This window comes from Siniperca chuatsi, linkage group LG14 (assembly GCF_020085105.1).
Source record: "Siniperca chuatsi isolate FFG_IHB_CAS linkage group LG14, ASM2008510v1, whole genome shotgun sequence".
Lineage (NCBI taxonomy): Eukaryota > Metazoa > Chordata > Actinopteri > Centrarchiformes > Sinipercidae > Siniperca > Siniperca chuatsi.
In genome coordinates, this window is record NC_058055.1 from 13,035,822 (window position 1) to 13,047,966 (window position 12,145).

The following is a 12,145-nucleotide window of genomic DNA, read 5'->3' on the forward strand; positions in this document are numbered from 1 at the left end:
TGTTTATCCTGTGTGTCTTTCCCAGGTACCCCTAGTGGCAGTGGACTCTTTCTTTTATGGCAAACTGGTCATTGCTCCACTCAATATTCTGCTGTATAATGTCTTCACACCACATGGACCCGATCTATATGGTAATATACAAGAGCACACATCATTAATGTATCATTTTATATCATGTTGGCAAAACATCAGTCATAAAAACAGAACCTGATGTTGCCCATTCAACTCAGGGGGCACATGCTCCCTCAGTTTATTTGAACTCTATTTTGTCATAAAGTACTTTTCATAATGTTTAATCTTTTTTTTTTGGCCTGACAATTATATTTTCATAATATCTAATTCAGAAAGTAGTACTAGTAGTAGTAGTACTTTGGTAGGCTGCCTGGTTCCTTACAGCAACTGCAGAACAAAGAGGCTGCATAAGCTAAAACTGCATTGTTTTATTTCAGCCACAAGCCTACAGTCAGTGATAGTTGTTTTATGTGTGCTGTGCGCAATACAGAACGCAAGGTATAGTTTTTATAAGTGGACAATCTCAAATCACACAAAGAAAACGGTAGGACCTTACTAGAGCTGGTCAGTTATTTAGAGGATCAGAAATAACATTCCAGAGCTAACGAGAGAGCTGCACTGTTTTTATTGGACTCTAGAGGGCATACCATCATCAACAATAGCATATAAAACCCTTTGAAAGTGTGCCAATAGGTTGTATTCCTCTCCATTAAGTTGGCACAATATTTATAGGACCTTTTGAACTTGAGTCTCCAACATCATTATTTAATGTTTTATCTATTAAATTCTTTACCATTCCCTCTCCCTTTAAGTAATATTGCAATAGCTTTACAGTTATGATGTTGTTTTTATTGTGATGGTCTGTACTTGAGCTGTGATATTTAGCATATTTTGTGTGATTTTCAGGTACAGAGCCGTGGCATTTCTACTTTGCAAATGGAATCCTAAACTTCAACCTGGTGTTTACTCTGGCACTGTTTTCGCTGCCACTGACTGCTCTCATGGAGACACTGTTACACAGGTTCAATGGTGAGGACTGTGGGTTTTTCATACACTAGCACAAAAAAAAAGACTAAATGTTGTCATTGCTTGCACTTTTTGGGGGATGGAAAGAGTGTTAGTCGTCTGCCTCAGGAGAAATATGTGTAATAATAATAATAATAATAATAATAAGTAGTGTGGTAGTGACTCACTCCTTCACCTCATTGTCTTGGTGCTCTCCTGTTTACATTTATCAGCATAGTTAGTTTTGGGAAACAGATGGAATGCTGATATGATGTAATCAAATTATTTTTGGTGTGATGTCAATTTCTAAAGCAGCCGCTCTTGTGATTTCATATGGTTGTGCACACATGTTTTCTGCAGTGCAGAACCTGGGCCGTCCATACTGGCTGACTCTGTCTCCCATGTATCTGTGGATGTTGGTTTTCTTCACCAGACCCCATAAAGAAGAGCGTTTTCTCTTTCCCATCTACCCGCTCATCTGCCTCAGCGGGGCAGTAGCCCTCTCCTCTCTTCAGGTGTGTTTTTCCATTTTCCAATTTTGGCTTTGGTAGTCTGTGTTAGTTGGCTTCATTTGTATCAGGCCCTTTTTAGTCATGAATGTGCATGTGAAATTAGTTTTTACAGATTTATTTTATTTCCTGCAGAAATGCTACCACTTCCTGTTCCAGCGGTACCGGCTAGAGCACTACACGGTCTCCTCCAACTGGTTGGCTCTAAGCGCAGTCGTGGTCTTCACAATGCTGTCACTGTCTCGCTCTGTCGCCCTCTTCAGAGGTATGTGTACACACAGACACTATTCTCCAAAGCACCAGTGTCAGGCAACAAAAAGCAACAGTTCAAGATGGATGAAATTTGATTTTTTTTTTAATGTCTACAGGCTACCACGCCCCTCTGGACCTGTACCCAGAGTTCCATCGCATTTCCAAGGATCCGACTCTTCACTCAGTCCCTGAAGGCCGGCCTGTTAGTGTGTGTGTGGGCAAAGAGTGGTACCGCTTCCCAAGCAGCTTCCTTCTACCACTCAAGTCAGTATCTAGGATTCCTACACAGGTCTTCAATGTCTAATAAAGCATGGAAAGTGTATTTTGTCATTTCCAGATATGACTGTGACTGTGTCACTTGCTGATTCAGTTTCTCTTCCTAATCTCCAGCTGGCAACTGCACTTCATTCAGTCTGACTTTAAAGGGCAGCTGCCTCAGCCATACGCCTCTGGTCCTCTGGCCACACAGATCATCCCAGCTAATATGAATGACCAGAACCTGGAGGAGCCAACCAGATATGTTAGTCACTCAGACATGTGCACGTATTTTTGACACATAGTTAATAGTAACTGTATTTTAATTATGAAATTTCTACTCTGGGCAGGTGGATTTACGGCAGTGCCACTACTTAGTAGACCTGGACACAGATGAAGAGACTCCACTTGAGCCACGTTATTCAGCCAGCAAAGAGGAGTGGAACATCATCGCCTATAAGTCTTTCCTTCAAGCATCAAGGTATTTTCCCACACGCATAATTTACACAGAAATAGAAAAAAAACATGGCTCCCAAATCTTCTGAAGATCATTCAAATTTAAATCTTTAAATTTTAAAAATCTTAATGTATTGTAGCTTAAAAAAATGTACTTGGAAAAACTCCCATCTATTTTTCCTGCGTACAAAGGCTTACAAAGGACTGATGCAGTTTTTCAATAAAACATTTTTTTCTCTCAGGTCATCGCCTCTCTTCAGAGCATTCTACATCCCGTTTATATCAGACCAGCACACCACCTACAGGCGCTATGTCATCTTGAAACCACGGCGGCAAAAGCAGCCTCGTAAGCGGACCCATGGCTGACCTTTGAACCTCAACTTGGTCCCAAGTACAAATCCTAACATCAGAAATCAATCACTTCCCCTCAAAGCAGCTGGTATTTGTGAGTGTGTGCTTGTGTGCGTGATTGTTAGACACGTGTGCATGCATGTGTTTTGAAGTATTTGTCTCATGAAGCATTTGAAGATATCAGACCCTTTAAGGACATTATGTCTGCTTTTGGGCTTGTGTGCGTGAGTAATGAGAAAATGGTATGCATGCAGGTGTGCTTGGCAGGTATCAGCTGGATCTGTATGTCAAACATTTTATCTCAGTTTCTGTGTGTGTTTGGCTGTGTGTAAATGAATGTCTTAAAGTGGATGCACACTACAAGATTTTACATGGATTTAGCCCAGGGCAGGCCGTTACACAAATAGACGTGTTTTTTTTTCATACTTTACTTAAAAATGTGGCCTGAATGGAAGAATTTTTATGAATAATTAATGTAAAAAATCTTGTAGTGTTTGCTTGTCTGCACTTGAACAGTATCTTATTGTGTGCTCTGTTGGGTGTGAGTGGTGGAGATGAATGAAAGCTATGGTGCGTTATTAATTTAACTTGGAATGTTAATAAAAACATGATTGACTGCAGATACAACCCTCCTGTTTTTTATAGGGACAGTAAAATCACTGCACCACACGCCGACAGATTCAATTCTAATCTCATTTTATTTGAAGATTTCTTTATGTAACAAACATACAAACCATTCTCACTTATAGGAGAGATGTCAAGGCATTATACATTCTGAATAAATAATAATAACAATGCTGTATTTTATCATTCTCTTCAATATCATGCCATTGCTGTGGTCAGGCTGCAGGCACTCAAGCTGAATTCACTGTATGAGCCAACTTTCCACTTGCTAGCATTGTTTTTGGCTGTCTTTGCTTTACTCGATAGGAGACAGAAAGCCATTAATAAATAAGGGAGAAAGTGTATCAATGAAATTCAATTCAAGTTCTGGCCATGTCAAAACACACTTGCAGCACATAAAATATCCAGCCTTGGCTCCCTCAAGCAGTATTGGTTTATTGTTATTGTGTCTTAATCTGTTTGAGGTAGCCTGTTTATATCAGGTGAATTTAGGTGTGATTAAAACATTTTCAGGCACAGCAATCATAAGGGTCCAAGACCTTAATAGTTACCAAGCAAGGGCAGCATGACAAGGCCATGCAAACAGGCTGCTACACACACACACACACACACACACACACACACACATTTTTATTGTCAAAGTCGCTCATATTCACCCAGTTACATCTAAGACACTCCATGCTATTACTTGAGGGAGGTTATTATTGTATCGCCTCTGTAAATTTTGATAATATTGTAATGTGTGGAGGCAAAGGTGAGATGACATGACAAAAGTCATCTGGCCCACCTCATTGTGAGTTCATGTTTAATGTGAGTTTGAGCTTTAACTTGGCTTCTTTACTGGGCCTCCCCAAAGCTGGAGTATGCACTGCCTCTGAAGGCCCCCAGGTGTCCTGTGTGTACGTTTGTTTGTGGTAATTTAACTAAATGAAAATATGTTTGAGATATGCATTGTTTAAGCACAACATTAACTCAAATGATTGGGGCATAGACAGGTCCAGAGAAATGATCTAGTCTTGAGGCCAGGCCATGTAGATCAGCTTGTGTTAAAAGAGTACTCCAAGGATTTAGCATTACGCTGTAACATTGTCTGACTCACGATGAGCAGTTTTTAAAAAAGCATTAGAATCATGGAGCAGAACCAGAGATATCATCTTTTTATTCCATGTAATCTTCTTTCTTGTCAAAACCTGGATCCTGCATTACCCACAATGCAACTCAACAGGCGAAAGTTCCGTTTGAGATTCGTGTGTGTTATGCTAGTAGCAGCTAATGTAGATTCGAGCCACTAGCCTAAATCAGAAATGAGGAGCGGGCTACAGACTTTGATGTGCAAAATTGGTGGAGTTCCCCTTTAATATCTAATCTCAAAGTGTCAATTCACCCAGATTACAAAAACATTTTTTCCTCACTTGCCTGTAGTGGTGTAGTGTCCAACAATGCAGATTGTTTTGATTTTATTTGTCCAGGTTTTGAGATATTTGTCTTTGAGTGCTGCCACCTGAATATAATAAAGGTGAATGGATTTGCGGTGCTCATAGAACTGAGAAATTACATTTTAAAAAATCAGCAGTAGTGTATCTGTCTAGAAACAGTGTCCGTGATAATACACAGACTCTTTATTCACTAGAAAGTAGTTACAGTGAAAGCTGTAGGTCTGTGGATTATTCAGAGTAACCTGGACAATGTTTTGGAAAGATATGTTGCTATTGAATTATTTAAATATAATTCTCCAGTGCTCTGAGAACCACAACAAAAATTTAATTTACCTCCTTTAAATTGGGGTGGATGCTCAGGAACTTTAGAAAATCAAACCCAAACTATCTGCATGGCTGGACACTACCACAGATAAGTGACAAAATGTTTTGGTTTTTTTGTAATTTGGGTAAACTGATGCTTTAATTAAAGTTCATATTCCTAAAGAAATTTGTTTTCAGTTACCACAAACTAATTGCCACAGGGGCCACAGGTTGAACTGTGGGGCCAGTGACAAAATATAATTTGAGCACGTCTCACCTGATTTTAATCCCCTGAAAGGCTTCAGAAACATACCATACAAACAGTCTTTTTGCCATTCTTTTGTTCCTGTCCACAATCACACAAACACTGCTATACACACAATAAAGAAGCTGTTTAGAGGATCAGTAGCTTTCTCTGTTGATCCATTCTTGTTCATTGAAGTATCTCCTTCCGCCATCAAGATTCAGGCCATTTCTGTAGCAATCCAGATTTGCTTGGTTGGATTTTCGGTTTCCATAGGTTCCGAGGCTGGTTTGGTAAGTGTCCTCCTTGCCGTTGGTGATGTACGTCTGATAGAGGTCAGCCTTTACTGTGTGACCTCCAAGCCTCAGTTTGGGATCATAGAGATCACTCCCTCCTCTGATACTGCCATCATACAATCCGTGGTCCCTGTACACACTGCTGCCGTAATGCTCACTCTTTGTTGTACGACGACCTAGACTCCTGTCATAAAACTCTCTCTGCCCAGTGTCATTCAAGTCCCTCTTTCCTGAGCGGCCCAAGCTGGTGTCGTAGAAGTCGCGGGTGCCACGACGCCCAAGGCTGAGGTCATTGAGGTCAAAGTTGAGGAAGCCGCTCTCTGTGCTGGCAAGCGTCACAAAGCCGCTCTCTGTGTCCCGACCCCCCAGGTTGTCGTAGTCACCTGTCGGTGTGTCAGGGGAGGAGCATAAAAAGGAGGTGATTTTGGCGTGCGGGCGAGTTGAAACCAGGTCATCGTCCTTCTGGGAGCGAATGACGTTATAGACGTCAGTTGGAGTCGTGCTGGGGCAGACGCCCGGGTCTGTCTGGCATACTTCTGATTTCTGCTGTTTCCTCCTTCTGTCTCACGCACAGAGAAGCATAAATAACAAGACACCGCAAACATTAACATAGAATTATACCGGGACCAGACTTTACTGTTTGTACAACAGTTTTCCTGAAGTGAATATCAAAATAGTGAAGCTCATGATCTTCATTCTTTATTGAAAGTGAGGTGTTGATTTGACTTAACAATAATTTTAAATATCAGTGTCTTAATGAACTGATCCTACTAACAAGTATTGCCGAAGAAGCGAAGGCCTGATAAAGTTTATTTCTCTGTGCCATAGACCTCTATTGTTATCCAAAAGCTATTACAAACACATTAATGACCCACACCGTTGCACTGGTTGACATGTTCCTTTATTACGATGAACATGGGCGCTGTAGTTTGTTTTCAAACAAATCCCACATACAGTGGTGTGCAAAAGTGTTTGCCCCCTTCCACAGCGCTGTAAAAGACTCCTTGCAAGTTATCGCAAACGCTTGATTGCAGTTGTTGCTGCTAGGGGTGGCCCAACCAGTTATTAGGTTTAGGGGGCAATCACTTTTTCACACGGGGCCATGTCGGTTTGAATTTAGTTTTCACTTAATAATAACAACCTTCATTTAAAAACTGCATTTTGTGTTAACTTGTGTTATCTTTGACTAATATTTAAATTTGTCTGATGATCTGAAACATTTAAGTGTGACAAACATGCAAAAAAAAAAAATAAATCAGGAAGGGGGAAACACTTTTGCACACCACTGTACATCGTCCTGCTGCTGTACTCACTAGCGTGTGTTAATCCTCAGTTGAAAATAGTTCCCAGCAAATGCACTATTTCCTCCTGTTTGACTAACGTTTGATAGAAACTACAGTGTCTAGCTCTCTTAGAAAATTTTGTAGCCTTTTAAAAAATAAAATGAAACTGAACATTTGTGAGCCGATTTTAAAGATTTCATCTTCAGTAGGAAAAAATGGGCTTGTAGCTCAGTGCAAAGTCAGAAAGTATTGAGAGGTGTACTAAAACATTGTTGGTTTCGCTCTTTTGATGGAATTTGTTGACAATAAGAAAAATATAGAATAACACCAAACTAAAGTTCACTAATTAAGGACACACTGTTATGTTGTGGTTTTCCTACGGAACGAAAATAATCACAAAATGTTCTTAATTTATTATATTATATTTTGGAAATGTTAGAATAAGCAACATGATGTTGCTTCTTGATGACTGTAGCTTATATATAGTCCTGGGTTTTTATAACAATAATGCATTCTAGTAGGTTATATTAACAAAATAAATAAATATAGTAACTAAACTGCCTTGTGTTTTCAACTCCCGCCCCTTTGCCTGAGAGAAGATTTGGAACAGTCTGCTCAGTAATGACTATATTAATGCTTGAGTTATAGTAGATCAAAGGTCACTGCAGGAAATTTTTCACATGGTGATTGTTGGAAATCTTCAGGTGAAGTAAAACTTTTGTTTGTCTTTAGCATTTTGCTTTGTTTTGGATCCTCACCGTCTGACAAGCAGTTTGAAGCAGCAGACTCCAGTCACTGTCAGTAACAGCAGTATCAGGGGAATGGTGGGAATGATGATGTAAACCAAATTCAGAGCTAAAAGAGACACAGACAACAGAGAGATACAGATTTAGTGACTATCATGTTGACATTTGGATATGACAGTATCAGAGTAGTGAGTGTATACTGGGTCAGTCAACCTGTGTTTCTGTCCTGGTTGTGGTCCCTTGGATTCGGCGGCAGCACAGTTGAAGGGAAGACATCTGTAATGAAAAGCATCCATGATGGTCAGACTGTCTCACTGTATGATGACCACACTCACTTTCAAAGTATCCAAAATGTCTGCTAAATCATATGTTATATGACATTTTTTTAACAATCACACTGAGCACATTTACTTGTTTGAGTGGAGTTGGGAGAAGGGGAACGGCCCTGTGGCTTCTCTGTGGAGAAAATGAGTTACAGTCAACAATGTAAAAAGTATTTTCAAAGTAAAAGAATGTTCAAATACTGTGTCAGCAGTACCTGCAGTGTATTTGCAGATGAAGTTGTTCTTTGTTTCGCAATTATCATCGTTCCACTGGAACATGTAGCTCCCCTCGAAATCAGAAGGAGCGGATGGTTGGTGATACATCACCACACACACCTCATAGCCGCATGATGGCTCATCCCTGTGCCAGTTCCTACAACAAACACACACACACAAAGCACATGTACAAAATCACTTAACTGCTTTAACGGAAATCTTTACAAAACTTACATTCCCATATAAAAAAATAATTAAATAAAGTTTTAAAAAAAGGCTGGGTATCAAACCTCAATACTTTTTAAATACGTCTGAAAAGTGTCTGTAGCACCGACTATTGAAAGCTGCAGAGTACTGAAAGCTGGCATCGAATGTCTGATCAAATTTGTAGTCATATTTAGCTATTCTTTGATCTTAAAGTTTGTAATTACATTTTTAAAAAAATTGGTAGTTTAGACTGTTTTATTCAAAGTTTTTGGGCAGATGCTTGTGTTTAGACAACATTAGACGTAGTCAAATAAATTGGCCAGGCTGACATATCGGCCTATATAAGCTTGTTGCAGATATCTGTATCTGCATATGTGGGCTGATAAGTGATAATTAAGAAATTGCAGTTCAGAAATGCCAAAATATGTTAGAGGTAATTTAGAAACAGTGTATCCATTACATAGTTTGCCAAAAAATTAAGGGATCCTTAACAAAAATGTTTGTTTATGTTATGTACTTTTTGAAAAAAGACTGTCAGCCAATATATCATATCAATATACATCAACTCTCAAAATCAATATCAGTATAGGCCAAAAAAATTCAGTGTTGATCGTGCCATAGACAACATTTATCATTTGAAAACTTTGGCTTCTTAAAAAAATGGTTTTGTAGAAAAAAATATTTTTACAGTCTATTTGTCAAAGGATGTTTTTGTTTTTGTTTTTTGATACTGAAACTCAGGTAACATATCAGCACTAGTATCAAAACATTTCAAACGATAACCAGATTTCTGTGGGACCTCACAAATGAGGAAACACCTTCCTTCAACACACATTCCTCATCATACAATCAGCAGTGAAAATGAACCAGTGCAAAACCATTTCATATTCACTTCATTACTCTAAAATTCACTTTTGACCCCTTGACCCTCTAGATAGCTCCACCCACCTAAATGTAGAATTGCTGCCATCCAGCCAATAGTACTGTGAGGAGCACTCTGAGCTGCTGCCCTCGTCTCCATGGCTACGGCGGAGACCTATCCAGAAGTCTCCATCAGTTGGGTGGAGCTCTGTGATGAGCTGCTCTATGACCTCCTGCTCAGACACAGACTCCACGCTCAGCAGCTGCCCCCCGTCCCGTCTGCAGGCGAGCTCTGCCTCAACGAAGTTCAGCTTCCGTCGGAGCTCGGAGTAATAGGCCAGCTTGTAACACGGCCTCCCTTTCCCTGCCTTGCACACACGTTGACCTGCACCCACACACACATACACCTGATTACACATGCCAGATATCACAAGCCTCACATATCACAAGCTAAATACCCTCCTATAGTAGCCTGTACCTACAACTACAGAGATGGAGTTAGTTGTAGAAGCCTTTTATAAAATTGTATTTTTTGAAGGAGTGTGTTGCCTACCTCTGGCTTCAAATATATCCGCTTCAAGAGCCAAACATCCAGCATAGAGTCAGGAAGGCAGGCCATGAGGAAACCAAAGATAGATCCACAATTGAATCAAGAGTTCATGTCTTTGTGCTATGTTGTGTTTTTTGTGTGCAGCTTACCTGTAATAAGGCTTGTGGCTGCAGATGGTTCAAAACATAAAAGCAGGAGGTGACAGAAGATTGTTCGCAGGTCCATCTTTGTCGGTTGTAGTCTGTTCACCACCACCTCTTATATTTTTGTTTAGTCTTTTTCATTCCGCTGTCTGTTCATCAGTGGAGCTCAGGTGAAACCAACTAAACTCTACCTGAACCTTAAGAGGTGAGCTGTAGCTTCAGGTGGAAGAAAATGCTCTAAAAAGGTTTAAATTCAAAGAGAAAGCTAAAGAAGTGCTTAAGAGGCAAATCCTGTTTTATCTGCTGAAAGAGAGAGTGTGTGAGACTGAAGGAGGGGCAGGAAGAGGAGGAGAAAAGACTGTGCGTGTTTGGGAGGGGGCTGTAATCTGTTAAGAGCAGTCTTAATGATTGGAAGAAGAGGCTGCATCGATCGCAAGACATCTAATCATGCAAGTGCTTCTCAACGTAAACGCTGACAAGAGGCAGATTTCACTCCTTCCTTTATTACTTAAGCTTTGGTATTATTATTACAAAAGTGTTACATGAAAATGATCTCTTCTAACTCGATCAGGGATATTTTAAAATACTTATCCCAGGTCCATCTTCAAGGTGCATTGCAGTGTTCTTCCTTTGTTGTGTTTCAGTACAGAGCATGACAGATAAGCCTCTGAAAAATTGGTTTCCAATCTTAAATATTTCTCTGCAACATAAAATATTTAAAACAAAGTTCAGAAATAAATATCCTTATATCTCAAAAATCTGCTTCATCAGGACTGTGCGGGTGTGGTTTGATCAGATTAGATTGATCGTGACCTGGCAACACAAGCAAACAACCCCACAAGTGCCATCACTTTTTCATTCAAATGTTGTAAATCCTAATTGGCGCAAGGAAATGCATGACCTCACCTTTTTCCAATCGAACCCTGTCCACTTCAAACCATTGAAAAAAAAAGCAGACAAGAACACAAATACAGACAATCTGTCTTGTAAAATAACTTTGACAATTTTGTGATATAATAATAAACCCATTAAAATCAAAGAAATAATGTTAGTTTGATTTTGGGAAATACCTTTATTCGCTTTCTTGTTGAGAGTTCAATCAATACCACTCTCATGTCTGTATGGTAAATACGAAGCTAGAGTAAGCAGCCAGTTAGCTTAGCACAAAGACTGGAAACTCGAAGTACACGTGCCAGCCTCAGCTGTCAGTCAGATGTCAAACTCCCTTTTTATATCATCAAATAACTAAACTTATCAGAAAAATTAACACTTGAACATACATCAGCATGATAAGAACTACCTAAAATGACAGAAACCATCTTTAGGGAAAATGTACTTTGAGTTTTTAGTTTGGCTCATGTCTCATCCGCTAACATGGAGGGGGCGAGGTTTATGACCTATACTGCAGCCAGCCACCATGGGGCAATCGAGATGTTTTGGCTTCACTTTTCGGGAGCTGCCATGTCGTCCATCTTTATATACAGTCTATGGGAGACTCCAGGAAGTTAGCTAGCAGGAAACAGCTAGCCTGGCTCTGTCCAACTGTAACAAAATCTGCCTACCAGCACCTCTAAAGCTCACACATTTTATCTAAAATCAAACAAACGAGATACAACATGTTAATTAGTGAGCTTTAGAGATGCTTGTAAGTGGATTCTTACCTTTGGACAGAGTCAGACAAACTGTTTTCCTCTGTTTCCAGTCTTTATGCTAAGCTAAGCTAACCATCTGCTTGCGGTAGCTTCATATTCACCGTACAGACATGATAGTGGTATTAGTCTTCTGATCAACTCTCAGTACAGATTAGCCTTTTTGCTAAAATTTGCTAAAATTTTGAACTTTTCATTTTAGATTGGTAAATAACAATAAACATTAAATAAAATTAGATTTTGTTGACAAGTTTATTTTAATTTCAGAAAATCAGCTCGGACACATGTCAAATTATTCAGATGAATGTTTGACATCACAGTTTAGTAACGAGGGAGATTTCAATCTATATAATGCCATCTATATAATTTCATATTAAAGCGTCAGGATCAGCAGAAGCCATGGAAGCATGTGAGTATGTCTGAG

General features: G+C 39.6%; 2 protein-coding genes across 2 annotated transcripts in view; one reads left to right on the plus strand and one right to left on the minus strand.

Annotated features, from left to right (window-relative positions):
- Positions 1 to 3,460, plus strand: part of alg9 (ALG9 alpha-1,2-mannosyltransferase) — a 13,643-nt gene extending 10,183 nt beyond the window's left edge. The window contains exons 8-15 of the mRNA XM_044223337.1: positions 26 to 131; positions 919 to 1,041; positions 1,378 to 1,532; positions 1,662 to 1,791; positions 1,895 to 2,042; positions 2,169 to 2,298; positions 2,384 to 2,514; positions 2,732 to 3,460. Coding sequence (XP_044079272.1) covers positions 26 to 131; positions 919 to 1,041; positions 1,378 to 1,532; positions 1,662 to 1,791; positions 1,895 to 2,042; positions 2,169 to 2,298; positions 2,384 to 2,514; positions 2,732 to 2,855 — 1,047 coding nt within the window. The 3' untranslated portion in view covers positions 2,856 to 3,460. The remainder of the gene's footprint in view (positions 1 to 25; positions 132 to 918; positions 1,042 to 1,377; positions 1,533 to 1,661; positions 1,792 to 1,894; positions 2,043 to 2,168; positions 2,299 to 2,383; positions 2,515 to 2,731) is intronic.
- A 59-nt stretch (positions 3,461 to 3,519) lies between these two features.
- Positions 3,520 to 11,443, minus strand: layna (layilin a). Its single transcript, XM_044223338.1, has 8 exons — positions 10,079 to 11,443; positions 9,933 to 9,953; positions 9,467 to 9,764; positions 8,311 to 8,468; positions 8,184 to 8,228; positions 7,986 to 8,048; positions 7,785 to 7,881; positions 3,520 to 6,302 (listed from the first exon to the last, which is right to left on the minus strand). The coding sequence occupies exons 1-8, from the start codon at positions 10,152 to 10,154 to the stop codon at positions 5,606 to 5,608; spliced, it is 1,455 nt and encodes a 484-aa protein (XP_044079273.1). The 5' UTR covers positions 10,155 to 11,443; the 3' UTR covers positions 3,520 to 5,605.
- Between the last annotated feature and the right edge of the window lie 702 nt (positions 11,444 to 12,145).